We start from the raw sequence: 23,428 nt of genomic DNA on the forward strand, positions 1-23,428 counted from the left end.
TCGTGTGATGTGCACGAGATAATTACATATCTTTCTTTATTGCTTTGCGATAAATAAAACATGAACTGAGTAAATATAATCAACATTCACAAACTCAGAATAATATATAACATATTTATAGATGTATGGATCTGGCAGGGTACGCCATTTTCTATACATTGCTTATTGCCTACTTCTGGGCTGTTGCTGCACTACAACTCACAGCATATTCACTGCGGTGTGCCACAGAGGGATGCCACTGGCCTGTTAGGGGTGCTACAGCTCACTTGGAGATGGGAAGCAAAGTACAAACGTTTCACACAAGAATGGAGACACGCGACACCTCCATCCACATAACTCTAGACCAGTGGTTCTCAAGCACGGTTCTCAAGGCACCCCAACGGTCCAGGTTTTAAGTATATCCATGCTTGGCTACAGTTGACTTAATTAGTAACTCAGTCAATGTAATTTAACGATTGTGCTGAACCATGGATATACTTAAAACCATCTTATCAGTCTTATGTCTTTGTTGAAAACACATTGGAGCATACTGCTAATTCAATTTGGTTATACAATGGATAATTGTTCCTAATGTGTGTTAAGGGCCCCAAACACTTCAACGATATGTCTGAGGCTAAAGTCGGAGACGATTTCCCTTGAACTCTCCTCGGAGCTTCCCGGGAGTGGTTCCATACGATTCCATACGATTTGGTACATTTTGCATGCGATATATCGTATGGGATGCCAGCCATGCCTGCGAGAACTGACATATCACGAGTGCGGCACTAACAATCTAGGGGAGGGGCGATCAGACCCTCACAGGAACGCGCATCGGATCTGATCGTATACACCTCCAAAATGCCCAATTTCTAGTGTATGGGGCCTTTTACATTGTACTCAAACTGAAGATACTTCTTTGAGTCTGTACCTATATTTGTCATGCTTCAATAAAGAAAAATTTGCTTGAAATAGACAAAAACCTGGACCGTTAGTGCTCCTCGAGAACCGAGTTTGGGAACAACTACTCTAGATTGTCATGGCTTACACCAGAGGCTCCCAAACTCGGTTCTCAAGCCAACCTAACAGTCCAGGCTTTCTGTGTCTTGAGGATTGGGTTTGGGAAACCTTGGCTTACATTATTGATTGACATCTAGCATCCTCAGGAAGAGTCCAGTTTGTTTACAAGATGGCAGCGCAATTGTTACAAACCGCAGCATTTGTTAAAAAAAAATAACCCTGCTGTGTAAGGGTGTGCATGCACATGGGAAGACTAGATGTGCCAAGTGGTTCTTATCTGCTGTCACATTCTATATTTCTACATTTTTATTGTGCTCATGTGCAGAGCAGCTCCTGCGTCATCTCCCCAAGTCACAGCCTGTTTGACAGGATGCCATCGTTTAGGGGCAAGGGGAATGGACAGAGCTGCGCAGAGTTCCTGAAAAAACGGGAGTGTGTGGCCCTCATTTCTGGGAGCGATGATGCAGATTTCCTGACCCCAGCAGCATAAACAGCCCGGCCATCCTGCGTAACCTGAGTGTTAATCAGATGGCCAATGTCACCCAAGTGATCCGATACTATGTCTTTGGATGCAGCAGCAGATCACACAAGCTTGCAGGTGGGGCCTATTTACTTAAGCCTCCTGCTGCTTTTGCATATTTTCGTGTAGCAGCTGAATCCAAAGACACAGCTGTTATACAAACTGTGTCTATCTCTGAATCATGCCCAGTAATTGCAAAAGATCCGGTATCTAATCTTAAATGTGGTTTCCGTACTTCTGTAATAAGAGATATTACGTAAGCCTGTAGAAGATGGAGTAAGTAATGCAAAAGCTCCACTAGACTTAGGTTTTTTTTGCAAGTGTGACTAAATTTTGGGCTTGTATTGTTTATGGGGGAGACTGTTACCCTCTGATTATAACAGGTGCATCTACGGCAGATCATGTGTTCAGCGAGAGGTATATTGTGCTGTAGAGGGCAGGAGATGATAATGTCACTTCTTTGCAGAAGGCCTCCATCACCAGTAAAGGGTTTAATTAGTTCTCAGTCATAACTGCGAAGATGATTAGCAATGCAGTGGAACTCTGGTGACTTGTGAGATTCGCAGGACAATGAGCCGCATGCTGATGAATTACACGCTCCGGTGATCTTGCAGCAAATTGTGGAAATGTTATTACAGAAAACCCCCAATATGAGATTAACGTCTCATTCCTCATAGGACAAGAAATCCGTCCAAAAATAAATGACGTCTCTATCACATAATTTACATAATTACTGCAGAATTAACCTGTATACCCAAGTCAGAACAGCAACATCCAGACCCAGTGTGGGTCAGCAATGCGACTTGTTAAATGCGGCCTCCGCAGCAAGTATATGGGTGGTCTGCTGATCACCAGTACACGCAGCACGATGCAGGTATATCAGCCATTGGCTGTGCTATAGGGCCAATGCGATATGTCTCTGACATGGTTCACAGGAAGCAGTAGGACTTTCCGGTGCATGAGCTACTCCCCACAGACTAACCCTAACCTTCCCCCTCGGTGCCTAAACCTAACCCCTAGTCCACGCTGCCTAAACCTAGAGCCCCCCCCCCCCCCCCGCATTCTAACTTTAACCCTCGGAGGGGGTGCCTAACCCCCCCCCTCGCAACCTAACCCTACCCCCCCCCCCCCCTCTTCCCCGGATGCATTCTAAACCTAACCCTTCCCCCGTAGTGTAAACCTACCTCCCCTCTCCCACCCCCACGGCTTACCTTGCAGTGCGGTCTCTCTTCGTCCGGGATCCTGGTTGTCGGTATTCCGGCGCCGGGATGGTGTACTCTTCTGAATACCGATGTCGGCATTCAGAATAGAGTCGGTATTCTGACTGCCGGTTCACAGATATGTCGCAGGTACACACCCACCAATGTGCCCACTATATATTAGTCATTCAATTGAACAGCTAATATATCGGACTTTGTGTAACCAGCTTAAGGGTCAAATGTGCAGACAGTCCAAGGAAAAATAAACAGGAATGCTGGTTCAATAAGGCAAGTTCAATAAACCAGCTGATGGCCGGAGAGCAACTTTTACAGGGAGGATGGAGCACGGTGGCATAGGGGTTAGAATTACTGATTCAACACTGATTTCATGAGTTCCAAGTCACAGTCTATCTGTGTTGAGTTTATATGTCTGGGTTGGGCATTTGTGACCGGCGTTTGGGATCCCGCCGGGATCCTGAGGTTTAGCTTGCCGGTGGGTGGGGCGAGCGCAACGAAGCCCCTTGCGGGCTCACAGCGCTCGCCACACGGCAAGCTCAGTGGCTCACCACAGGTTCTATTCCCACTCTGTGGTTGTCGTGGACACCCACGAGTGGGAATAGTCCCTGTTAGTTGGCATGCCGACTGTTGGGCTTTCAAGTGCTCGGGTTCCCGGCGTCAGTAATGTGACCGCCAGTCTCCCGACCGCCGGTCACATAACTACATCCCATGTGTTCTACCTTGTTTGCGTGGGTTCCCTCCAGGTGCTTCTGTTTCTTCCTACCCTTCAAAATCATACTGGTAGGTTAATTCGATTCTGAGTTCTGACTAAGTTAACAGTAGTTGTTATGAGTTTGCTTATATGTTAGGGAATTTAGGAGTTGATTTATCAAGCAATGAAAAGAGAAGTGGATGAGTGGAGAAGTTGCCCATAGCAACCAATCAGCATCCACCTATGATATTATAGAGGGACATTTTAATACACAACAAGGGCCAGCCATGGGCAAAAAAGGACCAGCCCTGGCCACCAGCTGGTGCACAACTGTCGAGTTACTGAATGCCTCATTAAGCGATCACACAGATGTTGCTGCACAAATAATGTCCTGTCACTGCTTTCAGTCTGAGCCTCTTCTAGATCTTCTATTCAGTAAAATATTCACAACACAACCTTACGTTACCCATGGTGAAATATGCCCTGTAGAAGGACTGCGATAACATGTAATCCTCTGTATGCATCCAGCCTCAACATCCAGTTATCTACTCAATATCAGAAGGGTTCTACCCCGATGACCAAGGGAACAGAGAGGCCTGTTTTTGAGAAGTTTTAGAACACGAAACACCATAAAACACCAATACCCCACTGGTTACAGATTCTTCTCCCCACACAACCCCCAGTTCCTACTGACGTATTAGAGATGATGATACTGCATTGTAACAAAGGCAGGCGACTCGTACCTGAGAAGAGCAGCTTTCGCCATTGCGGATCTATGTAGAGAGATCTGCTCTAGGGTGTCCAGCAGGTGCTGCTGCTTTGACTGCTTTTCCTCAAGGATCTGGTCCCTCTTCTCCTCCTCATCTTTCCTCTGGGCTTCCTTCAACAGGGTCAGTCGTTCATGAAGCTCCACTAAGGACATCTCACAGTTCAGACCGTGCCCAGCAGTCTGTAGGGAACAGCAAACCAAATTCTGCTAACATCCATCACTATACAATATGGTGGTGGTACTACAATGGGTGCAGTTGGTATGGGGCCTGGAGATGAGGGAAACCCAGGCTTGCATGCTCTCTCTGCTCTCTTCAGTGGAATAGTGTCGCAAGAGGTTTGAGTGGCATTGCCAGGCCCTTTGACAAATTTTGCCATGACCCCAACAAAGCACTGTTTGGCCCTGCCTGAATGTTGAATTAATAATTCTATATAACATGCATTGATCAATCAATCAATCAATCAATCAATCAATCACAACTAGTGCTGAATGTGCATGAACAGATTTCTACAGAAGCTACAAACAGTACATGCACGTGTAGACTTCCACAGAATGAGCTACCAGCACTGGAGTATCCATAATGGGTGCAGGTTGTGCGGTGCACACAGGCGGGGGGGGGCTCACACACCGCACACCCTGCACTTGAATAATGATACTGTCACAAAGCAAGAGTCTACTGCACCGCTGGAGAGAAGGGGGCTAGCACAGTGCCTGCATACGGACCCCCTTCTCTCTCAAACTGCCCCTGACTACCAGCATACACAGAAGGCACATACAGCCTTACATAGAATTGGCTACCAGCATACACAGAGGGGATGAGTCGGGTACATGAACTGCAGACTTCCATAGAATGAGCTACCAGCATACAGAGAGGGGATGAGTCAGGTACATGAACTGCAGACTTTCATAGAATGGGCTACCAGCATACAGAGAGGGGATGAGTCACGTACATGCATGTGCAGACTTCCATAGTATGGGCTACCAGCATACAGAGAGGGGATGAGTCAGGTACATGAACTGCAGACTTTCATAGAATGGGCTACCAGCATACAGAGAGGGGATGAGTCAGGTACATGAACTGCAGACTTTCATAGAATGGGCTACCAGCATACAGAGAGGGGATGAGTCACGTACATGCATGTGCAGACTTCCATAGTATGGGCTACCAGCATACAGAGAGGGGATGAGTCACGTACATGCATGTGCAGACTTCCATAGAATGGGCTACCAGCATACCGAAAGGAGATGAGTCACATACATGCATGTGCAGACTTCCATAGAATGGGCTACCAGCATACACATGAGTCGGGTACATGCACATGCAGACTTCCATAGAATGGGCTACCAGCATACATAGACGGGATGAGTCAGGTACACGCACCTGCAAACTTCCATAGAATGGGCTACCAGCATACACAGAGGGGATGAGTCAGGTACATGCATGTACAGACTTCCACAGAATGGGCTGCCAGCAAAAACAGAGGGGATGAGTCGGGTACATTCATGTACAGACTTCCACAGAATGGGCTGCCAGCATACACAGAGGGGATGAGTCAGGTACATGCACCTGCAGACTTCCATAGAATGGACTACCATCATCCACAGAGGGTATGAGTCAGGTACATGCATGTGCAGACTCCCATAGAATGGGCTACCAGCATACATAGAGGGGATGAGTCAGGTACATGCATGTGCAGACTTTCATAGAATGGGCTACCAGCATACACAGAGGGGATAAATCAGATACATGCATGTGCAGACTTCCATAGAACGGGCTACCAGCATAAACAGAGGGGATGAGTCGGGTACATGCATGTACCTGACTTCCATAGAATGGGCTGCCAGCATACAGAGGGGATGAGTCAGGTACATGCACCTGCAGACTTCCATAGAATGGGCTACCAGCATACACAGAGGGGATGAGTTAAGTACATGCACGTGCAGACTTCCACAGAATGGACTACCAGCATACACAGAGGGGCTGAGTCAGGTACATGCATGTGCAGACTTCCATAGAATGGGCTACAAGCATTCACAGAGGGGATGAGTCAGGTACATGCACCTGCAGACTTCCATAGAATGGACTACCATCATCCACAGAGGGGATGAGTCAGGTACATGCATGTGCAGACTTCCATAGAATGGGCTACCATCATACACAGAGGGGATGAGTCAGGTACATGCATGTGCAGACTTCCATAGAATGGGCTACCAGCATACACAGAGGGGATGAGTCAGATACATGCATGTGCAGACTTCCATAGAACGGGCTACCAGCATAAACAGAGGGGATGAGTCGGGTACATGCATGTACAAACTTCCATAGAATGGGCTGAAAGCATACACAGAGGGGATGAGTCAGGTACATGCACCTGCAGACTTCCATAGAATGGGCTACCAGCATACACAGAGGGGATGAGTCAAGTACATGCACGTGCAGACTTCCACAGAATGGACTACCAGCATACACAGAGGGGCTGAGTCAGGTACATGCATGTGCAGACTTACATAGAATGGGCTACCAGCATACACAGAGGGGATGAGTCAGGTACATGCACCTGCAGACTTCCATAGAATGGGCTACCAGCATACACAGAGGGGATGAGTCGGGTACATGCATGTACAGACTTCCACAGAATGGGCTGCCAGCATACACAGAGGGGATGAGTCAGGTACATGCACCTGCAGACTTCCATAGAATGGACTACCATCATCCACAGAGGGGATGAATCAGGTACATGCATGTGCAGACTTCCATAGAATGGGCTACCAGTTACACAGAGGGGATGAGTCGGGTACATGCATGTAATTGTGGAGTGTAAAGTGAGAGGTTTGAGCGTGTATCTGTGGAGGGTAAGGTGAGAGGTTTGAGCGTGTATCTGTGGAGTGTAAAGTGAGAGGTTTGAGCGTGTATCTGTGGAGTGTAAAGTGAGAGGTTTGAGCGTGTATCTGTGGAGGGTAAAGTGAGAGGTTTGAGCGTGTATCTGTGGAGTGTAAAGTGAGAGGTTTGAGCGTGTATCTGTGGAGTGTAAAGTGAGAGGTTTGAGCGTGTATCTGTGGAGTGTAAAGTGAGAGGTTTGAGCGTGTATCTGTGGAGGGTAAAGTGAGAGGTTTGAGCGTGTATCTGTGGAGTGTAAAGTGAGAGGTTTGAGCGTGTATTTGTGGAGGGTAAAGTGAGAGGTTTGAGCGTGTATCTGTGGAGTGTAAAGTGAGAGGTTTGAGCGTGTATCTGTGGAGGGTAAAGTGAGAGGTTTGAGCGTGTATTTGTGGAGGGTAAAGTGAGAGGTTTGAGCGTGTATCTGTGGAGTGTAAAGTGAGAGGTTTGAGCGTGTATCTGTGGAGGGTAAAGTGAGAGGTTTGAGCGTGTATCTGTGGAGTGTAAAGTGAGAGGTTTGAGCGTGTATTTGTGGAGGGTAAAGTGAGAGGTTTGAGCGTGTATCTGTGGAGTGTAAAGTGAGAGGTTTGAGCGTGTATCTGTGGAGGGTAAAGTGAGAGGTTTGAGCGTGTATCTGTGGAGTGTAAAGTGAGAGGTTTGAGCGTGTATTTGTGGAGGGTAAAGTGAGAGGTTTGAGCGTGTATTTGTGGAGTGTAAAGTGAGAGGTTTGAGCGTGTATTTGTGGAGGGTAAAGTGAGAGGTTTGAGCGTGTATCTGTGGAGTGTAAAGTGAGAGGTTTGAGCGTGTATTTGTGGAGGGTAAAGTGAGAGGTTTGAGCGTGTATTTGTGGAGGGTAAAGTGAGAGGTTTGAGCGTGTATCTGTGGAGGGTAAGGTGAGAGGTTTGAGTGTGTATCTGTGGAGGGTAAAGTGAGAGGTTTGAGCGTGTATTTGTGGAGGGTAAAGTGAGAGGTTTGAGCGTGTATTTGTGGAGGGTAAAGTAAGAGGTTTGAGCGTGTATTTGTGGAGGGTAAAGTGAGAGGTTTGAGCGTGTATCTGTGGAGTGTAAAGTGAGAGGTTTGAGCGTGTATCTGTGGAGTGTAAAGTGAGAGGTTTGAGCGTGTATCTGTGGAGTGTAAAGTGAGAGGTTTGAGCGTGTATTTGTGGAGGGTAAAGTGAGAGGTTTGAGCGTGTATTTGTGGAGGGTAAAGTGAGAGGTTTGAGCGTGTATCTGTGGAGGGTAAAGTGAGAGGTTTGAGCGTGTATTTGTGGAGGGTAAAGTGAGAGGTTTGAGCGTGTATTTGTGGAGGGTAAAGTGAGAGGTTTGAGCGTGTATCTGTGGAGTGTAAAGTGAGAGGTTTGAGCGTGTATTTGTGGAGGGTAAAGTGAGAGGTTTGAGCGTGTATTTGTGGAGGGTAAAGTGAGAGGTTTGAGCGTGTATCTGTGGAGGGTAAAGTGAGAGGTTTTCAAATTGCTAAAATCAGTCCACGGCTGCGGCTAACCTCTGTACCTATTTGCCATAATCCCTTGTTGTGATCAGACAGTTCTATACTCAAGTGTGACAAAATGTTCCAATTAGGAAACGTTCTCATTGTTACATCATGGAAAATACAGTCACCATTTCCCAAAATACTGTCACATGGAGGCCAGAGAAGGTGACCTCAGCAGGTGTGCTAATGTACTTGTTTTTCTGTACCTAACACTTTATGGACGTCTGTACAGAACATATTACGTCACATACAAGTGCACTTACTTCTGTTAAATCCACAAACTTGTGTCTGATGAATGGCACTGACTCGATGGCTCTTATCTCACGGATCAGTTCAAACTTCCTCTTCAGCTCCTCCTCAGCCTCTTCCAGCGCTCGGCGCAACAGCTCCCGGCTCTCCTCTGTCACTTCCTGCACTAGATGCCCAGAGAATCAGACAGTAATAAAACAATGTGCTCACATAACATCTGACATTTAGGAGTAAGAAATGTGGCGAATAAAGCAATATATGAAGGGTCATCTTTAATCACATGCAACCTTGTGGATATGCAACACAAATACAGTACTATTTGTTTTTAATCTCATGACATCATGTGTCGATTTCTGCACATATACTGCCCGTTTCAGAGGTCAAAGGGTAGATTTACTAAAGCTTCTAAAACAGACAAGTGGAGGTGTTGCCCAAAGATTGTGTCTATCATTTTCTAAAATGCAACAGAGAAAAGACAGCTAGTATCTGATTGCAGCGCTGTAACACGCCCCTGAGCACATGATGTAGCGTGGACCCAAAAGACGCGCTGGCAGCACTGCAGTAGCAATTCTGGCTGCAAGCTGCTGGTCCAGGACCCCTTCTAGCCACATGCAGGTGCCGTGGGTGAGCAGAGGGGCTGCCCACAGGGGTTTGCACCCTGCGTATAGACACTTTTTGCACACCCCTAGTTACAGCCCTGTGTGATTGGTTGTTATGGGCAACAGCAACACTTTTCATTTTTAAAAACTTTAATAAATCTACCATTAAGAATGTTGCATGCAACATCCAAAATATAATTATCTGTGTGATATCAGAACTGTGCCGCTACTGCAGGAAGCAGCTGAGCACATCCACATGTTCCTAACTGAAGGCTGGCAGATGGGGCACCTTGGTAAAACGCAGATGTACAGCAGATGGGGCACCTTGGTAAAACGCAGATGCACAGCAGATGGGGTACCTTGGTAAAACGCAGATGTACAGCAGATGGGGCACCTTGGTAAAACGCAGATGTACAGCAGATGGGGCACCTTGGTAAAACGCAGATGTACGACAGATGGGGCACCTTGGTAAAACGCAGATGTACAGCAGATGGGGCACCTTTATAAAACGCAGATGTACAGCCGGTGGGGTACCTTGGTAAAACGCAGATGTACGGCAGATAGGGCACCTTGGTAAAACGCAGATGTACAGCAGATGGGGCACCTTGGTAAAACGCAGATGTACAGCAGATGGGGCACCTTTATAAAACGCAGATGTACAGCCGGTGGGGTACCTTGGTAAAACGCAGATGCACAGCAGATGGGGTACCTTGGTAAAACGCAGATGCACGGCAGATGGGGTACCTTGGTAAAACGCAGATGCACGGCAGATGGGGTACCTTGGTAAAACGCAGATGCACAGCAGATGGGGCACCTTTGTAAAACCATGTCGCATGGCATTTGGGGCACCTTGGTAAAACCATGTTGCACGGCAGATGGGGCACCTTGGTAAAACGCAGATGTACGGCAGATGGGGCACCTTGGTAAAACCATGTCGCATGGCAGGTGGGGCACCTTGGTAAAACCATGTTGCACCGCAGGTGGGGCACCTTGGTAAAACCATGTTGCACGGCAGGTGGGGCACCTTGATAAAACCATGTCGCATGGCAAGTTATGGTGTTGCCTTGTGTTGCCCCTTTAAAAAAAAAACATCTGAGCTCAGCCGGCATCCCGCACTTCTGACAATCTTGGACTCCGATACATCCCGCCGATGATTTGTTCCATGAGAAAACTGCTCCGATTTTTTCTCATACCCTCAACTCAGAATCAGGCACTTAATGTGGAGCAGCTGGAGCAACTTGTCCTCAAATATCAAGGGATGATATATGCAAATGAGCTTGAAGAGGTGGAGCATATCTGAGGGAGCGTTTCTGCTTTACCAGGCACCTTCAGAGTCTTTATTACCTCTGCGCGTTCTCAGAGAAGAAAACATGTTTATGTCTGGGTGAATACACATGTATTTAACATTTTTATCATGTATAAATATGACAAATGAAACAGAAAAGTGTCCCTAATTGTCACAACATTATTGGGACAAATCACAGAAGAAATACCTATTTGCTGCTTGTACTTCTGAAGTCTCAGCCTTGCTTGCTTAGTGTTCTTGTGTCCCTCGGCCACTTGCTCCACAAGGTCTCTCATTTCCTTCTCTTCCCGGAGGCGCTTCTCTGCGTACTGGCGCATGAGCTTCTCTGTCTGCAGAATAAACAGCGATAACATTTATCATCTACGCACAATGGAGGCACCGACAGTGATGAAAGTATCAGCCTATTAACTGATTAGGAACTAATAATGTTCTAGCTGAGGCATGAGGCACTTCTGCAATTACATACATGGGCTCAGCTCACAAAATGGCTGCACAAAGCACCTCATGCCTCAGTAATGTCACTAGTGGAATTAGGAGGCCATAGTGTGATGAATATGGGCACAATATGGCCGGCTGCAATGTGTGCAGGTAAGTGTACGCTTTATTGCACTCCAGTAAATTGTTAGCGAAGGTGCTTCCCATCAAGCTCAAATGTAGATGGCCTGAGCACAAACCAGCATCCGAGGCACAGTGATGCCCTGTGAGCTGCAGGGACATATTTTTTCTTTCATTTTACAATCTCCTGGTACAAAGTGCATCCATACAGCAATATATAGTACATTTACTATTACTGTTTATGTGTATGAGAATAGAATAAGCAGACTGCATTGTATCATTTACACACCTGCTTTTCTCAAATGTGACAGCACTGTACATATCCCTACATCACACGTGTCAGTGTATCACAGGTGTGACAGCACTGTACATATCTCCTACATCACACGTGTCAGTGTATCACAGGTGTGACAGCACTGTACATATCTCCTACATCACACGTGTCAGTGTATCACAGGTGTGACAGCACTGTACATATTCCTTACATCACACGTGTCAGTGTATCACAGGTGTGACAGCACTGTACATATCTCCTACATCACACGTGTCAGTGTATCACAGGTGTGACAGCACTGTACATATCTCCTACATCACACGTGTCAGTGTATCACAGGTGTGACAGCACTGTACATATCTCCTACATCACACGTGTCAGTGTATCACAGGTGTGACAGCACTGTACATATCTCCTACATCACACGTGTCAGTGTATCACAGGTGTGACAGCACTGTACATATTCCCTACATCACACGTGTCAGTGTATCACAGGTGTGACAGCACTGTACATATCTCCTACATCACACGTGTCAGTGTATCACAGGTGTGACAGTACTGTACATATTCCTTACATCACACGTGTCAATGTATCACAGGTGTGACAGCACTGTACATATTCCCTACATCACACGTGTCAGTGTATCACAGGTGTGACAGCACTGTACATATCTCCTACATCACACGTGTCAGTGTATCACAGGTGTGACAGCACTGTACATATTCCCTACATCACACGTGTCAGTGTATCACAGGTGTGACAGCACTGTACATATCCCCTACATCACACGTGTCAGTGTATCACAGGTGTGACAGCACTGTACATATTCCCTACATCACACGTGTCAGTGTATCACAGGTGTGACAGCACTGTACATATCCCCTACATCACACGTGTCAGTGTATCACAGGTGTGACAGCACTGTACATATCCCTACATCACACGTGTCAGGGTATCACAGGTGTGACAGCACTGTACATATCCCCTACATCACACATGTCAGTGTATCACAGGTGTGACAGCACTATACATATCCCCTACATCACACGTGTCAATGTATCACAGGTGTGACAGCACTGTACATATCCCCTACATCACACGTGTCAGTGTATCACAGGTGTGACAGCACTGTACATATTCCCTACATCACACGTGTCAATGTATCACAGGTGTGACAGCACTGTACATATCCCTACATCACATGTGTCAGTGTATCACAGGTGTGACAGCACTGTACATATCTCCTACATCACACGTGTCAGTGTATCACAGGTGTGACATCACTGTACATATCTCCTACATCACACGTGTTAGTGTATCACAGGTGTGACATCACTATACATATCTCCTACATCACACGTGTCAGTGTATCACAGGTGTGACAGCACTGTACATATTCCTACATCACACGTGTCAGTGTATCACAGGTGTGACAGCACTGTACATATCTCCTACATCACACGTGTTAGTGTATCACAGGTGTGACATCACTATACATATCTCCTACATCACACGTGTCAGTGTATCACAGGTGTGACAGCACTGTACATATCTCCTACATCACACGTGTCAGTCTATCACAGGTGTGACAGCACTGCACATATCCCTACATCACACGTGTCAGTGTATCACAGGTGTGACAGCATTGTACATATATCCTACATCACACGTGTCAGTGTATCACAGGTGTGACAGCACTGTACATATCCCTACATCACACGTGTCAGTGTATAACAGGTGTGACAGCACTGTACATATTCCCTACATCACACGTGTCAGTGTATCACAGGTGTGACAGCACTGTACATATCTCCTACATCACACGTGTCAGTGTATCACAGGTGTGACAGCACTGTACATATCTCCTACATCACACGTGTCAGTGTATCACAGGTGTGACAGCACTGTACATATCTCCTACATCACACGTGTCAGTGTATCACAGGTGTGACAGCACTGTACATATCTCCTACATCACACGTGTCAGTGTATCACAGGTGTGACAGCACTGTACATATTCCCTACATCACACGTGTCAGTGTATCACAGGTGTGACAGCACTGTACATATCCCCTACATCACACGTGTCAGTGTATCACAGGTGTGACAGCACTGTACATATTCCCTACATCACACGTGTCAGTGTATCACAGGTGTGACAGCACTGTACATATCCCCTACATCACACGTGTCAGTGTATCACAGGTGTGACAGCACTGTACATATCCCCTACATCACACGTGTCAGTGTATCACAGGTGTGACAGCACTGTACATATTCCCTACATCACACGTGTCAGTGTATCACAGGTGTGACAGCACTGTACATATCCCTACATCACACGTGTCAGTGTATCACAGGTGTGACAGCACTGTACATATTCCCTACATCACACGTGTCAGTGTATCACAGGTGTGACAGCACTGTACATATTCCCTACATCACACGTGTCAATGTATCACAGGTGTGACAGCACTGTACATATTCCCTACATCACACGTGTCAGTGTATCACAGGTGTGACAGCACTGTACATATCTCCTACATCACACGTGTCAGTGTATCACAGGTGTGACAGCACTGTACATATCCCTACATCACACGTGTCAGTGTATCACAGGTGTGACAGCACTGTACATATCCCCTACATCACACGTGTCAGTGTATCACAGGTGTGACAGCACTGTACATATCCCCTACATCACACGTGTCAGTGTATCACAGGTGTGACAGCACTGTACATATTCCCTACATCACACGTGTCAGTGTATCACAGGTGTGACAGCACTGTACATATCCCCTACATCACACGTGTCAGTGTATCACAGGTGTGACAGCACTGTACATATCCCCTACATCACACGTGTCAGTGTATCACAGGTGTGACAGCACTGTACATATCCCCTACATCACACGTGTCAGTGTATCACAGGTGTGACAGCACTGTACATATCCCTACATCACACGTGTCAGTGTATCACAGGTGTGACATCACTGTACATATTCCCTACATCACACGTGTCAGTGTATCACAGGTGTGACAGCACTGTACATATCCCTACATCACACGTGTCAGTGTATCACAGGTGTGACAGCACTGTACATATCTCCTACATCACACGTGTCAGTGTATCACAGGTGTGACAGCACTATACATATCTCCTACATCACACGTGTCAGTGTATCACAGGTGTGACAGCACTGTACATATCCCTACATCACACGTGTCAGTGTATCACAGGTGTGACAGCACTGTACATATCCCTACATCACACGTGTCAGTGTATCACAGGTGTGACAGCACTGTACATATTCCCTACATCACACGTGTCAGTGTATCACAGGTGTGACAGCACTGTACATATCCCTACATCACACGTGTCAGTGTATCACAGGTGTGACAGCACTGTACATATCTCCTACATCACACGTGTCAGTGTATCACAGGTGTGACAGCACTGTACATATCTCCTACATCACACGTGTCAGTGTATCACAGGTGTGACAGCACTGTACATATTCCCTACATCACACGTGTCAGTCTATCACAGGTGTGACAGCACTGTACATATCTCCTACATCACACGTGTCAGTGTATCACAGGTGTGACAGCACTGTACATATTCCCTACATCACACGTGTCAGTGTATCACAGGTGTGACAGCACTGTACATATCTCCTACATCACACGTGTCAGTCTATCACAGGTGTGACAGCACTGTACATATCTCCTACATCACACGTGTCAGTGTATCACAGGTGTGACAGCACTGTACATATTCCCTACATCACACGTGTCAGTGTATCACAGGTGTGACAGCACTGTACATATCCCCTACATCACACGTGTCAGTGTATCACAGGTGTGACAGCACTGTACATATCTCCTACATCACACGTGTCAGTGTATCACAGGTGTGACAGCACTGTACATATCCCTACATCACACGTGTCAGTGTATCACAGGTGTGACAGCACTGTACATATCCCTACATCACACGTGTCAGTGTATCACAGGTGTGACAGCACTGTACATATCTCCTACATCACACGTGTCAGTGTATCACAGGTGTGACAGCACTGTACATATCCCCTACATCACACGTGTCAGTGTATCACATGTGTGACAGCACTGTACATATCTCCTACATCACACGTGTCAGTGTATCACAGGTGTGACAGCACTGTACATATCCCCTACATCACACGTGTCAGTGTATCACAGGTGTGACAGCACTGTACATATCCCCTACATCACACGTGTCAGTGTATCACAGGTGTGACAGCACTGTACATATCTCCTACATCACACGTGTCAGTGTATCACAGGTGTGACATCACTGTACATATCTCCTACATCACACGTGTCAGTGTATCACAGGTGTGACAGCACTGTACATATTCCCTACATCACACGTGTCAGTGTATCACAGGTGTGACATCACTGTACATATCTCCTACATCACACGTGTCAGTGTATCACAGGTGTGACAGCACTGTACATATTCCCTACATCACACGTGTCAGTGTATCACAGGTGTGACAGCACTGTACATATCTCCTACATCACACGTGTCAGTCTATCACAGGTGTGACAGCACTGTACATATTCCCTACATCACACGAGTCAGTGTATCACAGCTGTGACAGCACTGTACATATTCCCTACATCACACGCGTCAGTGAATCACAGGTGTGACAGCACTGTACATATTCCCTACATCACACGTGTCAGTGTATCACATGTGTGACAGCACTGTACATATTCCCTACATCACATGTATCAGTGTTTTTCACGGTCAATCAATGGCCCTCATTCCGAGTTGTTCGCTCGCAAGCTGCTTTTAGCAGCATTGCACACGCTAAGCCGCCGCCTACTGGGAGTGAATCTTAGCTTATCAAAATTGCGAACGAAAGATTCGCAATATTGCGAAAAGACTTCTCTGTGCAGTTTCTGAGTAGCTCGAGACTTACTCTTCCAGTGCGATCAGTTTAGTGCTTGTCGTTCCTGGTTTGACGTCACAAACACACCCAGCGTTCGCCCAGACACTCCTCCATTTCTCCAGCCACTCCCGCGTTTTTCCCAGAAACGGTAGCGTTTTTTCACACACTCCCATAAAACGGCCAGTTTCCCCCAGAAACACCCACTTCCTGTCAATCACACTCCGATCACCAGAACGAAGAAAAAACCTCGTAATGCCGTGAGTAAAATACCTAACTGCATAGCAAATTTACTTTGCGCAGTCGCAGTGCGAACATTGCGCATGCGCAGTTAGCGGAAAATCGCTGCGATGCAAAGAAAATTACAGAGGGAACAACTCGGAATGAGGGCCAGTGAACGGAATGCAGTTATGTGACCAGCGGTTGGGAGAACCTGTGGCCAGCGCAGCGCTCACCCCCCCCCCCCCCCCCCAGCCCGCCGACAATGTGCTCAACAGGATCCCAGCGCCGTATGGTGACCCAACCCCAATGAACCCCAACCACGCAAACCCAACCCCAATGAACAAAGTGATCCATTTCTGTGTGAATCTAGAAACCATCTCTTTGCTCCAGTTATCTATAAATGGAACTGTTTTGAACTCTTGTTTCGACTTGTGCTTTGCATAAGAACTTAAAAGTCTTGGTCAGCATATCTTTACACGCAGAGCATCACGTAAGAAAGGTATTGAAATACGGTATACAATTAAGCTTAATTGAACTTGACTAGAGAAATGATCGTTTAATATCTCCTTGTTGCTAGGTGACGAACTGTAAAACAGTAGCTTAAAGCAACTGCTCCATGTCTCAACTTCCTTAAAATAATTGTATCTAAACGATAATTGAAAAATGTGACCCATGTACTGCTAAAGGCCAGCTGCGCTATTTATATAAAGCAGTGAAAGCCACAAACTGTATTTCAGCATTACGCCTAATAAAATCAGATTAGATTTTCCAATGGGCCTATGGGATCCTGACCTGCCCTCTCTCCTGGTCAGTTTCGACCCCTCCCTTTCCAGTCTCATTCTAATATGTGCTGTATCTTTCCAAGCACCATTGTTACCATAAACATTCTTTTGATGGGGTATTAAAATAAAGCAGAAAATATCATACAAACAATGAACTGAAAATGTCACCTAAATTAGTAGTAGAGAATATAATAAATTGATGGATTACAGCTGTGTAAGGAACGTGCGAAGCTACAATAAAAGTCCTTATGAAATACAGAGATTGGTCGCTGTACTGCAGAATAATTCTGTTTACATCTGCCGCCTGCCTAGAAAATGATGCAGGAAAATGCCAGCGGTCTGAACGAGCCCTTAAATAAGACGTGAATGCAATGACCTTGCATCAAACTCTTTTGCCATAAAGTTATTTACATTTATTTAGATCGCTAAATAACTTTATACATGTAATTCTGTTGCGGAGGGAATTGTGAGATCGGATAAATGGTTTTGTTTATGGTGAGAGATATTAAAAGGTTTATTTTTATGTTGCCTGGGTTTTATGTTGACGTTACCTGTGTATTTGTCTGCAGCGAGTTATCAGCAGATGTATTAATGTGTATTCCCCCTGACATCTTATTATTCTGTTCCTTTATTGTTGCACTAAAACCCTAATGAATTGAAAAATACGAACGTGTAGTGTAATTCATGATCGCTGTGTGACTATTCCGATTTTATATTTTATTTATTGTCGTCAGACTTCAAATGAGGTTGTTTGTCTTAGAAATTAAAATAGCATTTCAGGGGATTAATGCTACCCAGGCAGACAGGCAACAGAATAAAATTAATTGAATTGCGTCTGCCTTAAAGCCATATATTGGTTCTGATGAATTAGGTGTCCTGGGAAGACTGGCAGCGCGCTTTACACCTTCCCTTAATACAGTGTTTAGTGGTTGCAGAGCAAGGGCACTGCCTGGGCAGTGTTGGGCTCTTCTGGCTTTCTATGATGTGGCTCAGGCATTACCTATGGAGAAGCTGCAACATGACATCCTAGGACACGCAACTGCACCCTGCATCACCATTATATTTGAATGTGCCTTGGCAATATTTAGATCTTATTCAGTGCGCCACGAGTTGTAAAAGGTTGAAAATATCTGCCTTAATACATAAGTGTTGGTATAGTAGCGATTCTGCCTAATTCCGCACGTCACCTCCTCTTTCTTCAGCACCGCCTTCTTCTTGTTCTCCTGGATGAGGTTTTGGCGGGCTAGAACGGCCTCTTCGTAGCTCAGTTTGCCTTCCAGGCGCCGGCACTCTATTGCAGCCAGCTGGCGTTCCATGTCCTGCTCCCGCATCTGTCGCTGCCATTCCAGAAACTCGCTGGGGTCCCGGGACCCATCAACCAGCCTCTCGATCCTAGAAAGCACATTGAGGGTTATCAGATGAGGGAATCAGGTTCTGCTGATACATGTAATGCAATAAAAGAAAGGGGTGCAATGTTTGCCGGCAGACGGGCTAAATGATGCAAGTTTGGGTTCATCAGTCTGGTGCAGAATGACCTGGCACCGGTAGCAGGTTGGCAGTACAGTAAGAGAAGTGGCTGTGTGCAAGAGTATACTGCAAATTTGCAGGTCTACGGGAACATGGCGCTCGCCCCTTATTCCTGGGGATATCTCTATTGTGACCACATCTCTACTGTGCATGTGCCTTGTTCCTGATAACATCTCTATGGTGCCCACACCTGCATCTCTACTGTGCATGTGTCTTGTTCCTGGGGACATCTGTATTACACCTGTGCCTTGTTAATGGGGACATCCGTATTGCGCCTGCACCTTTTCCCTGGGGACATCTGTATTGCGCCCGTGCCTTGTTCCTGGGGACATCTGTATTGCACCTGCGCCTTTTCCCTTGGGACATCTGTATTGTGCCTGCACCTTTTCCCTGTGGACATCTGTATTGCACCTGCGCCTTTTCCCTGGGGACATCTGTATTGTGCCTGCACTTTTTCCCTGGGACATCTGTATTGCGCCCGTGCCTTGTTACTGGGGACATCTGTATTGCGCCTGCACCTTTTCCCTGGGGACATCTGTCAACATTTTCCCAGTTATTTCTGTCTGCAGTGCAAGCCGCCACTGGAATCCATAAGAGTAAGTATAATTAGATAGGTGCAGGGTGTGCAGTGTGAGCCCCCTCCGGACCCACACTACTAAACTCTTAAAGTGCCCATGGCTCCCAAGGGACCCGTCTATACCCCCATGGTACTAATGTGGACCCCAGCATCCTCTACGGACTACGAGAAAAGGATTTACCGGTAGGTAATTAAAATCCTATTTTTTCACATTTCGACATTTATGATGTTGACAATGTAACCATGTCATCATTCTGGTGTCAACATGATGAATGCTGACATTGTGACCATCTCCAACAACCACTCCAGTACATCTCATTTTATAGCTAGTAACGTTCTCACACGGCTCTATCCTATGCGGATTTTAAGGCCATATGCAATTTTAATTACCTTAAATATATGCCTTTGTCTGCAGAAGCTGAGCCAGGTAGTGACACAAATCAACTGAGACGGATTTGCTAGCATTTAGGGTTGTAAAAAAAAAAAAAAAAGTAATCTAGGCAGAAAATGATGATTGTGCTGCCTGCTGATTAACTGCTGGTTCTAGGATTTCTACGATGCAATAAAATCAGCAAAAGTAGGTGCAACCGTGCATGGCGTTGCGTTACCCCCATGTATTCCTGCAGCTGTACATGCAGATATATATATATATATATATATATATATATATATATTGGGTACCGGGTCCCATATTGATATTAAACTGTATCTGACTGCCGTCTGCTCACAGTGCTGGCAGCCATGACAGTCTGATCTAATAATATTGAGCATGCTGCCTGTTACCTGAGAACGAGGAATAATTAAGATTCACTTAAGAACTGCATAGTGCACATAAGGGACTATGCCTGTCCCACTTTTCTTTGTATTCTCTCCCACTCTGTTATCATAACAACCTCTAGGAATGATGCACTGAGGTAACAGCATAGGGAGCCCTGTCTGTACCTGCGGAGCTCCTCTTCCACCTGCCGCTGATAGAGGGCGCCCTCTCTTAATATGGCTGTGGCGTTCAGTCTAACCGGGACGTTGTCCACCTGGGAAAATTAATATATACACGTAAGAAATGGAAAACTCTAATGACAAACCTAAACAAAAGCATCATTTAATTTCTCACAACATGTACAGTATACTAAATAGGCACAAGTTTTAATACATATTATCCAGAATACTTGGAATTAGCGTTTTATTCTGATGTTTTTTCCCAGTATCTAAAGAACCATGCCTCAAACATGTCAAATTACCCCTGTCTTTCCCAACACTGCTCCCAGCATTCCCTTGCTCACTAAGGGCTGGAGTCAGAAGGATCTCTGTGCACAGACGCAAACGGTAAGTTTTGCACACAGCGCAAGTGCAGACGTGAATTACTGCATCTCTGCATATATGTCTGTCCTATTCTGAGTACGACGGAACTTGGCTGGGTCTTTCTGCAAAATTGGGCATTTGGGGGCAGCATGCAGGGAACGGAAGCCCGTTTCTGACCTATCCTTGTAGTAATGACTGTTGGCGTAAAATCAATGGGCGGCAGTTCATGCACCAGGAAATCTTCACGATATTCCACGTATGCCAACGCAAGTGTATAGGTTTGTTATGTAAATGTACATTATATATACAGCCATTTTGTGTCACATCTCATGCATGTTATATTTGGGTATTTAAAGCATAGTGCATTTGTCTTTCTACCATGTCATTATGAATGTAAATAAATAATTTTGCTTTCACATAAAAAAAAATAAAAAATCAATGGGCGGCAGGTGCACGAACCGCAATATTATCTGTGCAGATTTAGGCATTATCATAAGGTAATAAATCTGGGTACCGCCGGCAACTACAGCCACTATGTGTGTGACCAGAATCAACAGAATCAACCCTAAATTGCTTGCAATTGATTCTTTCTGGGTTCCCAGATTACAGATCCCAAGTCATTATATCAATTATAGCTGCCAATTCCCAATTTACAAAAATGTAATTCCTTACTTCGTTTGCCCAGGGGCTTCTAGTCAGAGGCGGAACTACCATTGGTGCAGTCGGGGCCTGCTGCTACCAAGACCAGCAATGTGTTATGCCCTGGTCCCCCCCCCCAGCCTATTTCGAGCAATGTCAGAAGACTGACCTAGCGCAGAGAGCAGGGTGGGCCCCACTGCCTGAGGAACCTGCCCCTTACCTTCATGAGGCAGGGCTGATCTTGTGTGAAGGACTAAAAGAGAGGAGTCCTGCCACATATCAGTGCTGATGATCACAGCTACATGCTGCCTCTAATTAACAGACAGCTGTACATTTATTTCTGATTCGCTGCTGTCTGTGAATTACAGGCAGATCTCAACCGGTGTAACTGGCACTGCCAGAGTCTGCCTGACAGAATTGCCAAACTGAAGCAAGCACATGGGGTGGGGACCCTGTCACAGACAGAGCAGAGGTCACTATATTCCTGCCCCCACCAAGGTACATACCCCCTGTTCTCCACACCACACAGGACATTGTGCTTGTACCCCTCTCACCCACTGTCTCTCCCTGTAACCCCCTGCCTCCCCCTACCTTATGTCTTCACCCTCTGCATCTCCCTGTCACCCACTGCCATGTGAACTTGGGTTGGGGGCCCAAATTATATTTTTGCACCTGTGCCGACCACTAGCAAGTTCTACCACTGCTTCCAGTTGTCATGTTACAACTTCCTGTCATGACACCACACATACTGTATGTCTCAGGTTGTTCTTCAATGATTACCTGACTTAAAGTTCTATTATACTAAAATTGTGAAAACCTGAGGTAAAAGTTTTATATTAAATTCCAATTTTAATATATTTCACCTATCATTCTATTGTATATCATTTCCTATGAAACTTACATTTCTGTGACACATTCAGCCAATAATGTTCCCTATGACACTGGCAGTGTTATCTAGGAAAGACTGGTAATTAGCGATTAGCTCCTACCTTCTTCATCTGTACTTGTCGGGCTTTAGTTTTATTAAAAGACAAAACATTATCTTCTTCTTTCATTATTTCCGCCATAACACGCTGTAAAAAATATAAATAGAAAATATGTGAAATGTCCTGTCATCCACATCTCAGACAGGGGTATAATAAACTGGATGAATGAACATAGGGGCAGATGTATTAACCTGGAGAAGGCATAAGGAAGTGATAAACCAGGGATAAATGCAAGGTGATAAACGCACCAGCCAATCAGCTCCTAACTGTTAATTTACATATTGGAGCTGATTGGCTGGTGCATGTACTACCTTGCATTTATCCCTGGTTTATCACTTACTTATGCCTTCTCCAGGTTAATACACCTGTCACATTGTTTCCTATAGGGAAATATTCCTCACCAGCTCCACCCCCCTCCCCTATACATTGATTCTCAGTGACAACCAGCATTTACCACCCCTTTCTCACATCACGTAGGGGGGGGGGGGAGATGTATGAAGTAATAAACTTATACCCCTTTCACATCGCACAAATAACCCGTGTCGACCCGGGTCAGTGTGCGATGTGAAAGCACACTAGCTGAATTAGCGGGTCGCCTGACCCGGTAATTCAACCCGGTAAAAAAGAAGGGTTTTACCCGGGTTGATTACCGGGTCAGGTGCGGTGTGAATGGGAGCCGTGTCGATGCGACACGGTTCCCATTCACAAGATAGGGAGAGGCGGCGCAGGAGATGAGCTCATCTCCCGGCGCCGTCTCCACCCCCGCCCCTGCTGCTGCTGCTCCCTCCGTTGTCATGGCAACCGACCCGGTATATTGCCGGGTCGGAAAGCCTGCAACGAAGCGCAAATGCCGGATCCCACCCGGTAAGTACACGTTTGTCTTACCGGGTAGGATCCGGCATTTGCGGTGTGAATG

The 23,428-nt window shown here is 46.1% G+C and overlaps 1 protein-coding gene across 4 annotated transcripts in view; it reads right to left on the reverse strand.

The window, feature by feature from the left end:
• The window catches only part of CFAP99 (cilia and flagella associated protein 99), a 220,011-nt gene that overhangs the window by 20,835 nt on the left and 175,748 nt on the right, over positions 1-23,428 (reverse strand). For all 4 annotated transcript variants that reach the window (XM_063924646.1, XM_063924654.1, XM_063924637.1 and 1 more), the window contains 6 exons: positions 22,516-22,599; positions 20,531-20,619; positions 18,672-18,876; positions 10,898-11,039; positions 8,820-8,971; positions 4,168-4,373 (listed from right to left, as the gene is read on the reverse strand). In XM_063924646.1, the coding sequence (XP_063780716.1) occupies positions 4,168-4,373; positions 8,820-8,971; positions 10,898-11,039; positions 18,672-18,876; positions 20,531-20,619; positions 22,516-22,599 (878 nt within the window). The remainder of the gene's footprint in view (positions 1-4,167; positions 4,374-8,819; positions 8,972-10,897; positions 11,040-18,671; positions 18,877-20,530; positions 20,620-22,515; positions 22,600-23,428) is intronic.

The sequence above is a fragment of the Pseudophryne corroboree genome, chromosome 1 (genome assembly GCF_028390025.1).
Source record: "Pseudophryne corroboree isolate aPseCor3 chromosome 1, aPseCor3.hap2, whole genome shotgun sequence".
Classification (NCBI taxonomy): Eukaryota; Metazoa; Chordata; class Amphibia; order Anura; family Myobatrachidae; genus Pseudophryne; species Pseudophryne corroboree.